Below are 19882 nucleotides of genomic sequence, written 5' to 3' on the forward strand. Positions count from 1 at the left end.
TATTTATAAAGACAGCACTGGGACTGGATGGGCTAAGGAAATGTCTTAGAAATAAACCTTGATAAAACAACGATTATTGTGGCCTGGCTCAAAACATTAAATTTTCTGTCCACAGGATGTAACCTTTTTCAGATAGCAGAAGGACACTAGAAGGAAAGAGAATAATAAGATTGTTAAATTTTGCATAATCATTATACCTTTTATTTACATATAGAAAGTAGTGAAACTTAAAACAACAAACCAAATGCGACTTGTACAGAAATCTTTTAATTTGTTTTTATTTTCACACATTAAAAAATGAAACACACTATACAAATGGTTGTTCATAGCAGATTACACATGGGTCCATTCAGACTTGCTCTCAAAGTGCTGCCAACATCATAAAGGCTGCCCATGAAGACAGCTGTTAATCATATAGCCAATGTATTGATTTAAATGCAGTAGCATGCAACCCTCAGCATTGAAGGTTTGAATCCTCTCTGTTCTTAAATTAGGTTAGATGGTGTTGGTGTCCATATTTACATCCTTGAAATGTATCGATCCTGAGCAGTTCCAATGTAAATCTGAGCCGCTTGGCTGATGGGGGTCTTGGTCTCAGGTTTAACAAAGGGAGGTCTGCATGGCAGCGGCCTGTCTGCAAGGAAGTTCAGTTGTTTCCATTTTTTCCATCACGTGACTATTTGCTGAGTGTCGCACAGTCAGACAACTGCTAAAAAGGTTAAGCCAAGTAACTGTAGGTGTCCTTTTCACCATCAACACGCTCCAAGTATTCTTTCTCAATGAGAATGTCAATGCATTTCTGTATGTTGATTTTTTAATAAGGAAGGAGGGAGAAAAAAAATCCATGTTTTTATTTAATACCAAAGAATAAAAGTCAAGTATGCTACTGTTGGCCAAGAAAACCAAAGTCACAAAAACAAAGTCACTATTCTGCAATTCAACCAAGTTTCTAGCTCAATGATTCCAGATTTTTAGTCTACTTAGGTCATGGCCTGACTTCATACATTACATGTATGTTCTCACACCTTCCCAATATATGGACCCCTTGTTCTTTTCCAATCTCCACTCTGATATACCTCTCTTCTCATCTCTGGGGTTCCTTTCTGTTGCCTTTTCTTCAAATTGTTCCTGTAATACCTGATTAAGGGACAGTTCCCTTCTTGTGTGGTTGTGAGCAACCAGGATTTGGGCAAAAGGAATCTTTTTCCTTCAAGAAGCAACTTCTTTTGGAAAGGGTCTTTTCTGGGTTTCAAGATCTGAACTGCTATCAAATTACTTTCTTGGATACAAACATGGCTGACCTTTAAAGAGGAGGTAAAACTGGCCTTTCAGTCAGGTAAGTGACTTCTGGCAAATGGTATTATGAAACCCACAGAGGGATATATGGTAGCAAAGGTTCAGAAAGATGTATAGGGAATAGCTTATTGAAAAAAAAAATACAAAGCAAGAAGTGGTGCTCTGATGTGAAACTATCCTGATAGTCCCCTCTACTCCTAGAGTACCTAATAACTACTTGGGAATCTTTGCCCTTGTTATGGCAATTTTAGAATTATCATTGTAGCCTATTTGCCTTTTCTCCAACCCACCAATTCTCACTAATTTTTTTTTTCTTTAATGATTAAGTTAAACAGTGAGGTTGTTTTACCTTAATTACTGGCACCCGAGGTTTGAATCTTGAGGACAACTGAGTTAATACTTCTCCAAGCAATTGCTGGTGTTTTAGGACCTTTCTCATTTTCATAATCCGCACAATAGCAGCCTAAACAAATATGTAAGAAAAAAAGATATTTATAAAACCAGTTAATTTAAGAGAAAGAAAGAAGAAGAAGAAGAAAAAGCTGGAATGTCGCCTAAACAATACACATTCTTTTACCTTCTAAGCTTGATTTTCTCTTTACAAAGTTTTATGATAGTTTAAATTATCATTGGCACCAATGGCCACAGAAGGGGTGATCTAACTCTGGGAAATTATTTCTATCACAACTCAAACCCTAACTGAAATGAACATTACAATGTAAAAGGCTGTTTGTTTTTGATATCTAAATCAACTATTTTTAGTACATTGACCAAAATATACATCTAATTCAAATAACAAAATTTATGATTCTTGGATGCCAATCTCTTTTTGAAAATCGTGATATATAGTTAAAGTTGTTCCCAAATAAATAACAAGTAATTTTCTTGACATATCAAAAACAGTCATAACTAAAAGGAAGCACGCAAAGTAATGTAGAGGATTAAAGTACTGAATGCCTCTGATAATAAAAATCCACTTAAAAGGCAGCCCTCAGTTTAGCTGCTGAATTGGTTTTCAATCCTTGGGAGAAAAAAAAAAGCCATGTTGGCATAACAGACATCCTCAAAGAGCAGATGCACCTCTACTTTAAGGCTATGATTGAGTGACGATTACAATAGCTATCTTGGTATAAAATAACCCATTTATCAACTATTATAGCCTATGATTTGCAAATAAAGACTTCTTTAAACAACCACATAAGTCACCTGAATCAGTAGTTTCCGATCTTCCTCTATATTTTTGTGTGTAGTTTCTTGCTCTTGTTTCTGTTCTGTCTTCATTGGCACATTGATGTTAACCCTTAATTTCTTACTATCAAGAAAATTAAGCAGAACGGTATCGGTCTCATTTTAAAATATCAAAACCCCAAATGATGACAGATGATTTTTACTTTGAAATATTTAAATAGAGATGTTTTGGGCTTCCAAGAAGCACTCTGGCAGAAACAGTGATTGTTGGAGGAACTACTAAAGGAAGGCAGAAGATGGAGAATTCAAATCACTTTTTGACTCTCTTATTTTCATTTGTCAATAGAAAGGCAATTATTATAACCCGAGTTTCATTTATATGGATAGTCATAGCATTCATCAATCAAAAAAAAAATGGTGAACTGATTTGAAATGAGGTTAACACAAAGAACAATTCTTGTTAACTTAGAGAGTTATGTAAAACAATCTGAAATATGACTACTGTAACTGAAGGATGCTCTTTGATCTTTGTACCTAACAGAAATAAATCATTAAACGTCATTCCTACATACTCCATATCCTATCAAAATGGTCTGTGTTCTCTGGGAAAATTAACCGAGTATTGACTATTAAGCATCATGAGCTAGCTCTAAACCATCCTATCTTCTTGAACAAAATAAGATACTTGGCACCAACTAGTTTCAAAATAAGCCATCTGCGGGGGACTCACTTGCCTACCATGGGAACAGCTGACAAAACACAAATCCAAAAATTATGGAGAATCATAAAATCCTAGAGTTGGAAAGGATTTTTTAGGTCATTATTTCAATTCTTTGTCCAGTGTAGAAATTCTGTAATGTTCCCAGCAAGTGACCACTGCATGACTCAATTTAAATAAGGTCAATATGGTGTTATAGGAATATCAAAATACCTATGGGCTATGTGAAAACCATGCAAAAATATTAAAAAACACTCTCTGCATCAGGTTAGCATAATTTACTAAATTTTCTATAAATTCATGAGTGTATCAACTGGCCTACTTATATATACTCTACATTTTACACCACATATGCTAGTAACTTTCCTGCTCTTTCTACCAAAGTTTAATATGATACTTTCACGATTTGCCTTTATTCACAAGTTAGCAAAGAGCAATGAGGAAATGTCACATTGTATTGAGACTTTTTTCATGATATGACAGTGTGTCTTAATTTATTTCTTGTACTGATCACATTCAGTAAACACAATTAGTGTGCTTTTGGGTGGTTTTCATGAAAAGAAGGATTACTAAAGAGTGACTTAGGAGTTGAAAAGGCCCCCTCCTGTTACAACTGAGGAAGCAAAGGCACAGAAGTGACCTGCCCCCGGTCAGGCTGGGAAGCCAATGATGGCTCTATATTGGAGGAGCTGACAACTCTTATTCTTACTCCTTGCACAATCAGAATGCTACAATTTACTGGGCTTTTAACATGGGATTCTATGTAGGGTCACCTTCCAGTTGTCATGTAAGATGGAATAAAAGAGGAAAATTTTCAATATTCTTGGGGGGAAAAAAGGAATAGTGTTCTCCCATTTCTAGTCTAGAACAATCCTATCTTGGGGGCATTCTTTTAAAGGGGGAAAAATGCCTAAAAATAAATTAATTTTTAATGACAAGGCTTCTAAAGTGTAGATTAGAAACTTCAGAAAAAACAAGTTATTGCTAATCATTCTTTTATCTACTTATGTTAGATTTTCCTTACTTTTTATAACCAAGGAATAATTTTATTAAGGTATCTGGCTTCAATTCCACCTCATCAACATTTGCATTTTCATCTTCCAAAACCTATAAGGAAACAACAATTACTCATTTAATAAAACGATTTCCTCTAACAATTTTAAAAATATTACCAATATTACATACCAATAACTTTGACTTCAATAAAATCTGTAGAACCTGTGCCAAAATATCCTATAATTATAAAGAAAAAAAAGAGTTAATCCAAGTGCATTTCTTTGAAAGAATAATCAAAGGTGTATGTGAAATATTAATACGTAAAATTGTAAGACTACAACCAGACACCCAAATAATTATAATAAAAATATCTAAGAAAAATTTGACACTCTAACCCTAAGATTGGGACACTAAATAACCTTAAGTGGCTCCATGAAATTTGATGAAAGATGTTATTTCTGAGAAGTAGGCTACAGACAATCTTGGCCAGAGCTTTATGAACAAAAGCATTTACTTTCAATGTATGGACATCGTCCAACTTGTATCCAGTGTGGGCAAACATGGTCACTAACCCTTCATCTCCTTGTTTAGATTACAATAAACAATGGTGAAGATAAAATGCTTTTTGTAGGTGGGGAAGCTGATTATAACATCTAAAAAGAGGTTTTGGGCACAAAGGGCACTAACATGAATTTTAGTAGGAAATATAACCTAGTAATTGGGAATATAGTCTACAGAAAATAACAACATGGCACTATGTGGCAAAATAGAGATAAACAGTATCATTATGTACACACACATATACTTAAAATTTTAGGACTCAGACTTTTAACAGCCTAATTCCACTGAGACAGATCATTGCCCTTTACACCTTAGTTGACTCACCTAGTACCCAACATCATGGTGATAAATCTCTCCAAAAAAACAGCTAGGATGGTCTTCAGAAGTTTCAAAAACCCAAGGTTAGTAGTACTATAACATAATAGGGCACCACTGTAGGATTTTGACTTAGGAGATGATTGGAAAAAAAAAAATCAAACTGGACTTGTGATTTCATTTGTGTAGGAACCTTCCATACAGACATTCCCTCCACAGATGCTGAATAGCAATCCGTCTGTAATTTACGGTGTTAACAGATTTGCCAGAGGTACTGAGAAAGTGAATGATTTGCCAAAGACAGCTAACATGTGTAACACCCTCTCTTCTGAAGACCTCACCTTATTACTGACAAACCTTCCTTCAATACGCCCTCTCCCTCCTTCCTCACTGCACATCTCTCAGACATCTCTGATGAAGCAGCCTGAGCTTCAGGGGCTCCCTGTTACCTTTATGACCAAACAGCCAGTCTTGCTGGGCAGTTCAGGCTCTTTCTAGCCCAGCTCCCTCCTAGCTTTTGGTCTAATTCTGCCCCACCAGCTGCACTGGAGTACCTGCTGGTAGGACACTCCATCTCTTCTGGTCTTCACACTGGCTGACCCCAATACCTCCAACCCTTCACTTCCTTCTCTTCTGACTTCCCTCGTTTCCTTCAAGACTAAGCTTCAATGTCACCTTCTACAAGAGGCCTCTCCTCAGAGATCACCTCCCGGTTACTCTGGACGTGGCTTTTTTCTTTGGTCATTTCCACTGTCTGTCTCATGTTAGCTCCTTGGGAGGAGTGACTGCTTTTACCTTCCTAGTGCCTTAAAAAAATGGCTGACTAACCATATATAAGCAATAAAAATATATTTAAATTATATAAACATACATATAACATTAAAATTTACACACATGAATACTGAGAATAATACCACAAGGTTGTATCTTTTACTTTGGTCAGATATCAAACAATTTATTTTAAGAAGAATTTACCAATTTACCAAAAGAAAGACAGGTATAAACCAAGGCATAAAAACAGAAAGGAATCTGTTAAATAAAAGAAACAAAACAGATAAAATAGACAAAAAAAAGAAACAAAAATAAACAAAATAGACAAAATGATTTAGAAAGTCTTATGGGAGGGGTGGGGGTGTGAACTGAATCTTCAGAAGCATTAATTAAAATCCAGAAGTTATCAGAGAGCTGCATTCTTCCTACCATCTTGCTGAGGCTGGAATACAAATGGCCACCCACCAGGGCCTGATCCCAATAATGACTGAAAGCTTTAACCTGCTCTGCTTTTGTGACCACAGCTGGTTTGTACCTTCCTATACAGCCTGGTGACCCTCTGGCTCCTGGAGGCCCACTGTATTTGAACCAGATTTAGTATGGCTCTAAAGTAGTTTTATGCCCACTGCAGCTCAGAACTTCCAAAATTAAGTAATCCACCAGCCTTGGCCTCCTACAGTAAGCAGGGTTTACAAGCACATACCATCACCCCGAAATTATACCTTTTCCATGTTGTCTGCAACAAAGAAACCAGTAACATGCTTAGAATGAATATGTAAAGCTATTAGGAAATGAGGACAATACCATTTTTATTTGAGTGCTGTCTGTTAACTGCTGTACAGTGTAGGCATCTTCTGTGTTGTATTGCAATAGGATTGCCATCTGGAATGTAGATGCCTTTGAGGTATCACCAAAACAACAGAAAGAGAAGAAATTTAAATTCTTACCAAAAATATAAAGCGCAAGATCGAATTTCTGAGTCAGAATTGAAGTTATCTAAATGGTTAGTTTAGGTTAGAAAAATATTTTATAGCACAATTGTAAGAACAGAAGTAAACTTATTTAAAAGATAATGTCAGATGCCATTAAAAAAGTAGCAATGTAATTCTGGTGACAGGTAAGTCTCCTCTGTAGACTTTTTAATGACTTATTATGAATATTATCCTAAACAATCTATTTGCCTAAGACACAGATGTATATGATAAAGATGCGCATTTCATGGTCGCCTTTATTTTTATATTTGGTTTTTTAAACAAATCTCCTTTTTCACTAAGGACTGGAGCAATGGTAAAATGCTGATACTTGTCAGTCTCCTGCTGTGCCAAATGCTCATATTATCCCTTTAAAAATAATAATGTACTCCTATAATGCTTATATTAAGAGATGTTACAGAAAAGCAGAGGGTTAACAAGAGGGTCTTTCTTTTTACACATCCTCCTATTACTTACAACATGAGAAACTACAAGCTGAACTCACACTTGAGAAGAGAAAAGGGAAAAACAAACGATGAATCACATATCAGTTCTTGGTTGTAATTAGATAGTCAAGTAAGCATTCATGTTATTTACCAAAGGAAAAAAGACAAGAATTCTGAGGAATGGCCACTGGAATCTTTGGCATTCAGTGTGGACAGAGTAATACTTCTGTATCTTTTTTGGGGAAAAAGCAGTGTCCAACGGTGTGGCATCACAAATAATACAGACCATAACAGAAGCTGTCCCTCAGAGCAGAAATAGCTAAGAAGCTCTAACACAATAAGGCACGTTCTCGGATTAAGTATTTGTAAAACCATTCCATACATTTTTAATAACCAAAGTAACATAAAAATTGTTTTGGTCAGCTTCTTCTGTGATACTTCTAACTTATAAGAGAAAAACATTTATCTGAAATATACTTTATAAGAAGCATCTCAAACATTGTTAGTACTCATGCAAATAAGTCTTAGTTTAGATCCCCTTATATGTAATCTCACTATGACTATATTTAGTATTTTTATCTTCATTTCCAGTTACAAACATTTCCCACAATGCAAACTGATTCTTACCTGCAAGGTGTATCTGTTTTTAAAACAGTTGGTTACCAGTTCCCCTTTAGATAGCTGATACAACCAAGTCAATTTTCTGCCACTATGGCGACTAGCATAAAAAGCAGTAAAACGCTGATAACTGCGTTCCAACTGTACAAGAAGAAAGCATTTTAAAGCAATGTAAGTATTTGTCGTCAAATTTTACTAAAAGCATTTGTAAAATGGAAACAAGATTCATGAATCTGAAGTATAAGCATCTTTGTGATCGACATGTGGGGTTTTGGGTTTTTTTTTTTGATTCACAGGGCAATCATTTTAAAAATACAAAGCACATGAAATCAGACAGTAACTTCCATTTTAATAGAAGGGGATAAGATTACCACAGTTATGACCAGTAAAGGGAAATCAATTCATTTATTAAGCACTTATTGTGGGTATATTATTCCTGCCCCGACCCTGTCCTTCATATATGCCAAAGAGATATTCCTAAAGCATACATCTGACCAGGTAACCCTCTCCCTTCTTATTTCAGTTCAAAAAGCTTCCCTTCTTGGTAGTCTGACAGTATATTACTTCCTCAGACACTTTCACGTTCTGGCCAAACTGCTATCCTGGATGCTTCTCAGACATGTTTCACATTCTGTCCCCTCTGTGCCTTTTGCAGTAGCTGGCTCCTCTTCCTGTACTGGTCTCCATTTTTTCCTCTGCCTCTTAGAATCCCTAGCTCCCCCTCTTAGAACTGCACATATGCTCCCTCCTATAACCAGTCTTTCTTGATCCTCCTACCCATTTGTCCCCTCATCCCTCACATTCCTTTGTATTCAACTCTCTATCTTGTAGATAATATTTATATTTAATTTCTGCCTAGTCTGGTAGAAGTAAGGAGTAAGACTACTTGGTATTTGTCTTTGACACTTTATAAATTCTTGTTGAATATCTAAGGATGGGACATGTACTTCTGGACCAAAGATGAAAGTACAAACAGAGCAGACTCCTGACCAGGAGAAGAATACCCCCAACAAAGACTGGTAAGAATTCATTTGCCTGGAATTTTGCAAAATTGAATAAAAAAGGCTTTAGACTGAGAAGGGGGAGGGGAATACTGCCTAACTACCAAATTAAATTCCATGTAGCAAAGCAGTAACATAAGAAGAACAGCAGTAACATCCCAAAATTCAACACTTTGAAGGATCTGCCTGTGATCACATGAAGTGGGTATATTCCCTCCAATGACGGTCACAACACATCCATGCCTTTTCCTCCTATGTGACTAAGTCCTACACAAGGGTCCATTCAATATTCTGGGTGCCTCCCTCCCAATCTCAATACTGTGTGGACATCAAAGATGCAGGTGGGGTGTCCAGTGGTTATCACTGATGCTTACTACATGACCAAATCACCTTTTCTTGTCATATATTTCTCCACACATTTATACCACATTCTCCTGTGCAATTCTTTCCTGGCAACATGCCGCAACCTCCTGCAACCTCCAGGGCACCTCTCTGCAGTACCTTTGGGAATCCCTCAACTTTTTCTGAAACTGTGGTATTTCATGACTCAAAGGCAAAGAGCATCACTGGAAAAATGTTGTTACCGAAAAGATGGGTCTTTGTTTCAGTGAGAAATATGAGGTTATTAAGAAAACTGTCCAAAGTAAGCTTGTCTAGTTTAGCATCCAGCTCAATTCTGCAGTTTCTATCCATAAAGATAAATCTAATTACAAGGTAAATTTATTGAAAAGTTCTTTGAGAAAAGACATCAAGGGTTGTTAAGTAGGCCAGTGTCATGAAAGATGACCTCAAATGTACCTTCCTATTCATACACACCCACGTACTAAAGGCAGTGAGCTCTGCCTCTCCAGCCAATTTTACAGCAATGGCAAAGATGCATTTTAATTTCTACTCAGGAAAAACAAAATGGATGAAAGATATAAGGTAGGCAGTCCATCAATATGTTTATTTTTGATAGCCAATGAACTGGGCTTAGAGCTAAGTAGCAGAAAGAGACTGAGCTGGATTATATCTGTGAGCCTGGACAGTGCTCTCAGTGACACGAAACTGAAACATTCCAGTAAACTTCCACTTCTTTAATACCAACATTCTTTTGGTGATGCTAACGGGAATCGTGAACATCAGAATTTTGAAAATGATTATAAATTACACTCCCATAGACAGTAAGATGATGTTGGTGGTGGCAGGAATAAGCAGGTTTCAGCACGTTACCAGCAATATATTATGCTTGAGAGGTTGCAAAAGAGACAAGATTCAGGAAACATGTAACTAGAGAAACTGGTGAGCTAACCATGCAGTATGGATGATCAACAACAGATAAACAACTCAGCTAATATAAAATGGCACTATGAAAAGAACAGGAGAAAGACTTTTTAAACCTGGGACATGTTCTTTGGAGGATTTCTGTGAAAACATAGAATAGTGGTGGGCTATGATAGGCTTCATTGGGGAATGTACCTACAACAAGAAGTGATAACCAATCTACCAAAGTACTGCCATATAAGAAAAATATTTGCTATGAAGATACTTTGTTAAATCTATCTCTCCATGCCCAAACATACAACCTCTACAGTCAAGTACTGTTCCCTATTAAAAGCCCTTGCTTGGTTAATGAAATATCCATTCTGAAAGGTTTCTGAGAATTGTTTAAGAAGATTCAATATGGCCAGCCAGCGGAAGATTTTTTGGTCTAAGATGTTCAGGCATAACAATATTTTAAGTTAGTTTTTATTATCTTCATCAACATGAATCATTACCTCAGAAGGCAGGGCAAATGTACAAGACTGCTGAAAAGGCCATGATCCAGAACTCAGAACTTGAATACTGAAATCCACTTAAAAAAAAAAAAAAAAAAAGCAAAGGTCAAGAAACACTTCATTAGGCATTATAAACTATTACTCTATATTCAGATGAACCTTATTCTTTTTTCCAAAGGATAAAAAAATGAAACATTCTATTTTGAGACAAAATTAGAAAACTATTATGGTGAAATTCTTACCCCCTTTTCTCCTTACTTTAAAAAGAAATGTAGCAGATAGAACCAAAGATCAACTTTTACTCCAGAGAAGCTTCATTTCCCCTTCCAAATAGCAAAAACTTTAATGTTCTTTTAATTTTTAGAATTATTAATGCCGTGTGTATATTTGAATACTGCCATGTGTTCTGATCTGAATTATTCATACGGCTATTGCTGAAGACATGACTTAGTTCCAAAGAACAAGAGGGAAAGGAAGATCAATCACTTTCATTGTAATATTCATGGCTATGAATGAAGTAACAGTTACTTAATTTTAACGACAAGTGCATCAACTAGTTTGTTTCTTTTGTTTATCACTATCTAAGAATAAATTCTAATTTCTGAGTAGATCACTATCCATATAACTAAAAAGAGGACAAAAGATAATAAATATAGCGTGAGAAGTAAAACATTGCCACTAAAGGCACCCTAGGTCCATCTGTGTATTACTTGTTTAGCCGTGTGACCTTTGACAGCTGACTTGCCTGAATTTCAGTTTTAGCACCTGCGATGGCAACTTCCAGGGCTGGGATGATGAGCCCTAGATAATTGGGCAGCCACTGCTTCTAAACACCTTTGACTTAGGAAGCTCCTCTACAAGGTTATGTTAGTACTTCAGTTTTACCTCAACTATCTGTATTCAACATATCTATGTTTCTTGCATTAGTCAAAATAAAAAGAGCTGAATTCTCCAGGAGGACGAGGGCTTTAAAAGAAATACTTACAGTCCAGGGGTTCTGAATTTGTGAGATGCTTTTTGAACTGTTCGTTCAAGTCTTTGCTCACACCAATGTCTTGAAACATCCGCTGAAGCTTGGACGTATATTCAAAACCACAGGCTTGCTGAAATACATTCCAGAGCAATTTCAATACCTTTTTAACTGATCTTTTAAAGATCAATTTCCTTAATGATACAGTAAAAAGTACATACTTTTTAAGAAATCACCTCATAAACATTGTGCATATCACTAATATAAAACTAGAAATAACAATTGTGGTATCATTTAAGTGTACACTATTATTATTATTCATGTTATAAATTTCAATGAAATTGCACAAATGGTTTTAAAAGTTTTAATCCAAAACTCATTACTTGATACTCAACTATAAATTGCAGTAAATTATTGTATATGTAAAAATTATATGTTTTCTTCTATTAAAAACATTCATGAACTAAAAATCTTTAAGCCATTTGGTTAAAGACTTTAAAGAATACAACTATTATGTTCAACAATTTTTGTAACAAAATACATTCTGGGTTCAACTTAAGAAGGCAGGAATCTCTCTTTCCTGTGACAGGAATAAGGATTACTCACTTGCTCCTCACTTGCAGGGTAATACAAAAGGGAAAACCCCTAGCTTCAAGAACTTTTCTGGGGACCAGAAGCAAAAGGGGGAAGGCAAAAGGTAACAAGGGGCAAGGACATTCTATTAGTGTCAACACCTTTTGGTGTTAGTCTCTGTCACCCTCACCCATCCCTGCTGTCTTTCCAAGAAGCCCCAGAAAACAGAGCATTTACTTCACTTTCTACTGACATCATTTGTAGCTTTCAACCAGGGTTTCTTGACTCTCTGCTCCAGTGTGGAATGGAAAAGATTCTCCATTAATCACAGCCCTTCTGAAGTATTCTAAGGGCTTTTACTGCTAATAATTTGCAAGGAAACAGATGAGCACAAAAAAAGGCTACTTCTCTCTAAGTCTCACACTTACTCAACCCTTCCTCATGACCCTACATGGCAATGTCACATATAGATTCTAATGGTGGGTCTTTGGGTACACAAAAGGAAAAAAAGTAAGATTCATCTGTGTTTCATCTTAGGCATTATGTTATAAAAGCTGCACTGGCCTTTTGGGCTGAAGAACTGGACAGGGCCCAGGAATGGAGGGTAGAAAGGGAATGAAGATATCAGATAGGACTTAAAGATGCCGCCTACTAGACAAGCAACTAGCACTGGGGAACAGCAGTGGTACTGAGGGAAAGGAGGAATGGTAACAGGGAAAACCCTGCCTTCGTCCTTCTCCCACCACATTCTACTCCTATTCCAAAAAAGAAACTGGGAAGCAATGACAAGACAGAAGACCGTTTGTGTCAGCAGGAAGCTTAAAAGGAAGGCAAGATTGGTTGAAAAGTAACTTCATATGCGGGTAAAGGAGTTTTAGGAGAAGGGCACCAGAATACATTTCTGGGATCACTTGCCTGGTTCATAAATAAAGGATTTAAATAATTCCTATGATAAGGGGGTATACCAGGGAACATTTTGTCTTCTATGATGTCAAACTCAAAAGAAAAAATTGTTTTGTCTGGTAGGGAGGGTTTGGGGTGAGGTGCTAGTGGTAGAAGGTGCCATGTGGCAGACACTTCTAAGCACCTTTATTACCCGTCGTGTAAATCACTTAATTTTATTTGTCCTTAAACTCCTGAAGCTTCAAGAAGGCCTATAAGTCTAATTCCCTGGGATCTGACAAAAAAAATTAAATGCTCACCTTCCATCTTTTATGACTTTATTGGCGTGGCTGATCTTTCCTTGCCTTTTTAATCTACCTACTCTGACAGTGTGAGAATCCCTTGGGAGTGATCATTTTTTTCGCACATTTACTTTCTTTGGCCACTTTATGTGTGAGGCAGCTGGCGGTGCAGCAGTACACAGCGCCCGAAGTCAGGAAGGCCTGAGTTCAAATCTGCCCTTAGACACTGCCTAGCTGTGTGACCCAGGGAAGTTACTTAACCTCGGTTTGCCTCAGTTTCCTCATCCGTTAAGTGGGAATAATAAGAACACCTAGATACTAACTGTAAAGCACGTAACACACGCAGCACTGGAACACAGCGAGCACAATGTGAATGTTAACTATCACTATCCTTGTTTTTATTATTAGAACTGTACACAACATTCTGGCTATGGAGGAATGTCTTACAATATCTTCTTTAAAAAAATACCCAGCATTTTCTGACTACAGCAGCATGTTGGGTCATCTTCTGGAAATGATTTCTAGACTATCTCCTGGGTGGTGATACTGATAAATGCATATACTTTTTTGAGATGAATTAGAATTATTTCTGTAAGATGCATCATTAAAAGGATTTTTAAAAAATGGATCAAAGAACTCATTTAGGGGCTATAGCTGGTTTGGGTGGGATGGGAGAAGAGGTGGCTTTATGCAACGGAGTGAAATAGCACTGGCTCAAGCGCAGATGTAGGAGAAAGCCCTTGGAAGGACACGGGGAAGGAAGGAGAGAATGGGGGCAGGGGGAGGCGGAAGGAGAGGCAGAATGGGAAAAGGTTTGTTCAAGGAATGCTGAGCTGAACAAACAATTTACCCTTTGGAGTGGCTGTTAGAGGAAGAGTCTTGAATACCAAATTAGGAGCTCTACCCTGTAGGGAAGTAGGGAACCACGGAAGATTCTGGGGTAGAGGCGACATGATGACAGTGGCTAGATTAGACTCTACTCCTATGTAATGCAAAATATAGAACTCTAAGACTTTGTAAGTTCCTGTTATCTATAGTTACTTGCTTAGCTAGTTTCACTCCAGGCATTAACATCTTTAATAAATGTTTCCAAAAACCCCCAGGAAGATGAAATTTATTACGGAAAATTTAAACTAACCTTCAGTTTAGAGATCATGCTGGCTTCAGCATCGTCGCTTGCACTGTTCTGGTGTACAAGTCTTTTGGCCAACATTTTAGCGTAGAATTTCTGAAATACATCTTTATCCTCAATGTACTTAAAGACAACCATCTGTCAAAAAAAATACTGGGAGTCATTTAAGACACATTTCTATGTTTGCTGAGCTAAAATCATGGTTTATTTTATTGCCTTAAGAGTTAAAAGGCAATATATTTCAATATTGAGAAATGCTTAAAAGAACAACCCATATAATCTTTGGAATAAGTACTTTAGAATCAATTTTCCAAACCGCATTGAGTTGGCTCAGTACTGATTAATTTCTCATTTTAATTATCCTCCCATAACAAACAGTATGTGATTAAAGCCAATAATCAAGATGGACTGAGAGCCCTCTTTATTAAGCACCTTACCACTTGGTTAAGTGTATCTTCTAGCTCTGCTTCTTCTGGGTTCTTGGAGCTGAAATAAATCAAAAAAGGCATAAAACTTTGGCTGTAATGCAACCGTGGATTAAATATAAATAGCCTCACAAAATAATCATGTAATAAAGCTAAGAAAAAATAAAGAAAAATATAGCAATTTGGAAAAATTGCAAGTCAAACATTTCAGAGTAAGGAAATTATACTGATCCAAATGATCATTTGAGTATCATAAAGGCAAACCTTTATTTAATATCAAATGATTTTTTTTTCCTTCTAGCTGTTTGCTAGTTCTGCTTTAAAGAACATTCTGAAACCACTTAGAAGGACAGGGCAATAATTTTTAGGCAAGAGATAATGAGAATCTGAACTAGGGTAGTAGCTGTCCAAGAAGACAGAAGGGATTCAATATGAGAGATATGAAGGTAAAAATGGCAAGATATGGTAAATGACTAGATGTGTGGGTGATGGAGAATGCAAAGTCAAGGATAATGTGGTAGTTACCAACCTAGGTGTCAGAAAGTAGGAAAATCTGGAAGAAGGGAGGGTTTGAGGGGGGAAGACAACTCATTTGTGTGTGTGAAGAATACCCAGTTTGGAATGTCTAATAGGCAATTAATGATGAAGGGCTGGATCTTAGGGGAGAGACTGGGACTAGATATATAGAACTGGAAATTATCTGGATAGAGAGGATAGTTAAACCTAATAAGGTTACCAACAGAGTGTGTAGAGGAAGAAGGAAAAGCCTTGGGGAAAACCCCTATTTAACAAGTATTGACACTGACAATGAACCTACAAAAGGAGATGGAGAAGGAGCAGTCAAACAAATAAGAAAAGAACAAAGGAGAGGGTAGAATCACAAAAGCCAACTGAGAGTATCAAGCAGAGGATGGTCAGTAGTGCCAAATGCAACAGAAAGTTCAAGAGGGATGAAGAATGAAAAGAGATCATCAGATGTGGCACCTCTGGAGAGAACAGCATCAGTTGAGCGATGAAGCTGGAAGCCAGTTTGCTGGCTTCAAGATTAAGTACAGAAATGGAGGTAGTAAATATAGACAGCCTTTTCAAGGAGTTTGGCTGGGGAAAGAAAGAGAAGTACAGGACAATAACTTGACATTGATGAGTTTTTAAGAATGGAGGAGGCTTGGGTATATGTGAAGGCAATAGGGAAGGAACCAGTGCATAAGGAGAAGGTTAAAGATTCAAGGGAGATGAGGACTGGAGAAGATAGGAGGGGATGGGATCCAGTTCACACGTAGAGAGCCTGGCCTTGGCAAAGAGAAGGGCTGCTTCCGTTTCAGACACTGGTGGAAGAAGGAAAGAAAGGAAGATGTTTAGGGGTTTTGAGATTAAAAGAATGGGAGAAGAGGGAGCTCAGGTTGAATGGAAAGAAGGAAGCAAAGTCCTTAGCTAAGAGAGGGGTAGAAGGAGGCATTTGAGCCTTGTGCAGGGAAGAGGTTTTAACAGCTTTTGATGGGAGTGAGATTGGGAATCAATTAAGGAGGAATAAAAAGACTGCTTTGCTTCAGAGAATCCAGGGGTGGGTGGGTGTGTGTGTGTGTGTGTGTGTGTGTGTGTGTGTGTGTGTGTGTGTGTGTGTGTGTGTGTGAGAGAGAGAGAGAGAGAGAGAGAGAGAGAGAGATACAGAGTATGTGTATGAATATGTAACCTTGGAGAGAAAAGCTGTAGCAGTTATGTGAGACTGCCTCTGCATAAAGCAGCATATGAAGGAATCCAGGGAAGCTAAGAGATAAATGTTAGGGTAGAGCATACCAGACATGGAGGACAGCAGGTACGAAACCAGAGTCTGAATATTGAGAACCATGTAAAAAGAATAGCAAATAAGTCAGTACAGTTAAATTGTACAGTACATAAAGGAAATACGGTATAAAGCTCGGAAAAATAGAAGAGGCCAGGTTGGAGGGACTTTTTAAATGCCAAATAGAAGATGTTACATTTGATCCTAGAAGTAACAGGAAACCAATGGAATGTGCAGAATGGGAAAAGGACACGGTCAGATCTGTGCTTTAGGTGAGATGGTGGCAGCCACGTGGGGGATGGCTAGGAGTAGGGAGGCTTGAAGCAGGGAGATAAATTAAAAAGCTGTATCAATTATCCAGAAAAGAGATGACTAGAAACTAAATCGGGGCAAGATTGTAGTTTTGCAGGTAGAAAGCACAGTATGTATATGAGAGAGAGTGTAAAAGAAGAAATCACAAGATTTGGCAACTGATTGGATAGACAAGGTGAGAGTGAGGAGTTTAAAAGGACACCCGGGTATGAGCCTGAGGGACTGTATAACAGTGGGACCCTTGACAGAAGAGGGGAGTGCCTGGGGTTAAAGCTAAGGAGTCCTGTTTTTGACAAGTTCGCTGTGAGATACAAGTGGAATGACCAGTTTGAAATTTCTAATACGATGTGGAGATACAAGATTAGAACTCAGGATAATGACTAAAGCTAGGTAGATGACATAAATGATGATTATCATACTTCAATTTACAGAATTTTTATGGGAATAATGGTCATTTTAGATAATTCCATGAGTCCTGTTTTTATTTCATACTGATGATAGCGCACAAAAAAATCCACAGATACCAGGCTAGATTCTTTCTCCACTATTTTAAAAATGTTAAAGCATCTAGTACCTTTTTTTCAACAAGGAGTCACAGTATCGGGCCAACAACTCGGGGGATTTGCTTGATGACTGAGCCATTTTGGTTACTGCATTGTTGTTTATAAAGCGACCACAAGCCTGTGAATTATACAAAACATAGTTTAAGAAAGTTCAACATTAAAAGACAATGCCAGTTATAACATAAACATACTTACTTTATCAAGTGCAGCCACAAAGCCAGCATCATTGTTGAATGCTGACATTACTAGTGCATTATATTTCTTATGAACATCCAACACTGTCTGTACATACATTTTGGGGTCCTGAACGGAGGGAAAAACAAGAGAAGGTAGTTACTGGATAGTAAAGTTGTTCAGTTATTTTAATGTATTAGCTCAAATACATTCATCATTCAGTTCAGAAAATACTTCTAGTCTTTTGAGTTAAACACAGCATACTGAAGAGGGGAGGAAGGTAATTATCAAGTATTAAACATCATTTTCACTTCACTTAAAACTCAAAGTCCAATGTTAAGAAAAAACATACTAGGTAGTCAAATTATTTGAAATATGACAGATCCTACTAAAAAAATTATCCACTGAGTAACTAGATTCTGATTATCTCACAGTTTGAATAAAGACCAAATATAATCTTGTCACCAAAGGACTCAATTATTCTAGCAGAGTTAAGTGAAATAAACTGAGGGCTAGAGGAGTTCAAGTGTAGCAGAAGAAGTCAGGAAAGGCTTCCTGAAGGAGCTAAACTTTTAAAAATGAGCAGAACTGGACTGAAGGAAAAATAGATATACCTGATAAGTTAAGGAGTAAGAAACAGGTACAGGAATGAACACACTGTATTCATGTGCTAGTAAAAGGAATGATTTTGAGAAGAGGTTTGTGTATTGCAAAGTCATGAGGAATAAGGGCACGATTATTTTAAGAGAGGGGACAGAAAACAGAGGGCCGTCAAAGTCAGACTATATAGAGCCACTAAGGGGCTCTGATTAAGAGAGTGATGATCTTCCTAAGGTACAGTTCTATTTCAACAGCTGGATAAAGGATGGACTAAAAAGGGGAGTGACAGGAAATGAGGGAATGAATAAGGACCAATTAGGGTGGTGCCAAGTTTGAACAGAGAAGAGAGGGCAAGTAAAAGATACTGTGACAGGCAAAAGTAAGAGGGAAAAGATGATTTAGGTTTTGAACCTGTGTATCTGGGAGGAGGATGGTGGTACCTACAGAAATAAGAAAATTAGAAGGTCAAATTATGGATGATAAATGATGAGTTCAGCTTTGGACATACTGAGTTTCAAGTGCTGGTAGGACATCTAAGTAGAAATATCTGGTAGGCAGTTAAAGATATAGACCTGGAGAAGAGTGACACAGTATGTACTGAAGAGAAAAATGCTTGCAATTACTTAGAAATTTTAAAAATAAGCCTACAATGACATTTTCGCCTAAAGGGGCGCTACCAGAACAACAACATATTTCAAGGGAAAAAAATCTGACAAGATCTGGTGTCTAGCTGAATAAACTTGGGAGGTGCTTTGGGGAAAAAAAGTGAATTCAATTTTATAATGTTGAGATTGAGGTGCCAATGAGTAGTCAATGTGGAAATGTCTAGTAGGCAGATGGAGATACAAGGCAGATAAATGGACAAGACAGGATATAAATGGTAAGTTGAAACCCTTTTAAATGGACGAATTTCCTATGGAAATTCCTATGGAAGGGCATGTCTGGAGAAAAAAGAGGAAAGCTGAACCTTGGGGTAGTCAAAGAAGTCACGAGAAAAAAACCAAAGCCAAAACCATGAGAGCCATCTGAGAGGGAAGAGCACCAGAACAGTGTATTGTCAGGGCAGTAAAATGAAAAGTGAAATTCAAGGAAGGGCATCAAGAGCAAAAGAAGTTGACAGTGAGGACTGCAGAACTGTCAGTGAATCTGGCAATAAGGAGGTAACAGAATGGTGGAGAGAAGATTATAAGGGATTAATAAACTATTAAAAGAGCACCCTCTAGTGTACAATGAATGTAAAGGTAATTAAGTTAGTGAGCATAACACTAATCACTCCTAAAAGTAAGCTAAGAAAGTTAACAGGTAGAAAGGGTCTTACCAAGATAGGAAAGACCTACAAATATCTGAAAACAAAGGGTACTGGAGGCAATGATACAAGCAGTTACTTTGGTTTTTGAAACATCTTTCAGTAAAAGAGGTTCATTTTAAAGTTCATGGTACATAAACATACTCTTTTTCTAATTCAAAATTCAACAATAATATTTAAATAAAAACTTTGAATAATCAACCAGTACCTACTATGTGCCAGGCA

At 37.2% G+C, this 19882-nt stretch overlaps 1 protein-coding gene across 2 annotated transcripts in view; it reads right to left on the reverse strand.

Moving 5' to 3' along the window:
* Positions 1-248: 248 nt before the first annotated feature.
* CUL1 (cullin 1) overlaps positions 249-19882 on the reverse strand; it is a 117474-nt gene continuing 97840 nt past the window's right edge. For both annotated transcript variants that reach the window (XM_036759510.1, XM_036759509.1), the window contains exons 10-22: positions 17773-17880; positions 17589-17695; positions 14935-14983; positions 14504-14635; positions 11624-11741; positions 10639-10715; positions 7890-8021; positions 6650-6742; positions 4388-4435; positions 4227-4309; positions 2503-2608; positions 1646-1759; positions 249-799 (exon numbers count right to left, since the gene is read on the reverse strand). In XM_036759510.1, coding sequence (XP_036615405.1) covers positions 719-799; positions 1646-1759; positions 2503-2608; positions 4227-4309; positions 4388-4435; positions 6650-6742; positions 7890-8021; positions 10639-10715; positions 11624-11741; positions 14504-14635; positions 14935-14983; positions 17589-17695; positions 17773-17880 — 1248 coding nt within the window. In that variant the 3' untranslated portion in view covers positions 249-718. The remainder of the gene's footprint in view (positions 800-1645; positions 1760-2502; positions 2609-4226; positions 4310-4387; positions 4436-6649; positions 6743-7889; positions 8022-10638; positions 10716-11623; positions 11742-14503; positions 14636-14934; positions 14984-17588; positions 17696-17772; positions 17881-19882) is intronic.

The sequence above is a fragment of the Trichosurus vulpecula genome, chromosome 5 (assembly GCF_011100635.1).
Source record: "Trichosurus vulpecula isolate mTriVul1 chromosome 5, mTriVul1.pri, whole genome shotgun sequence".
In the NCBI taxonomy this organism is placed as follows: domain Eukaryota; kingdom Metazoa; phylum Chordata; class Mammalia; order Diprotodontia; family Phalangeridae; genus Trichosurus; species Trichosurus vulpecula.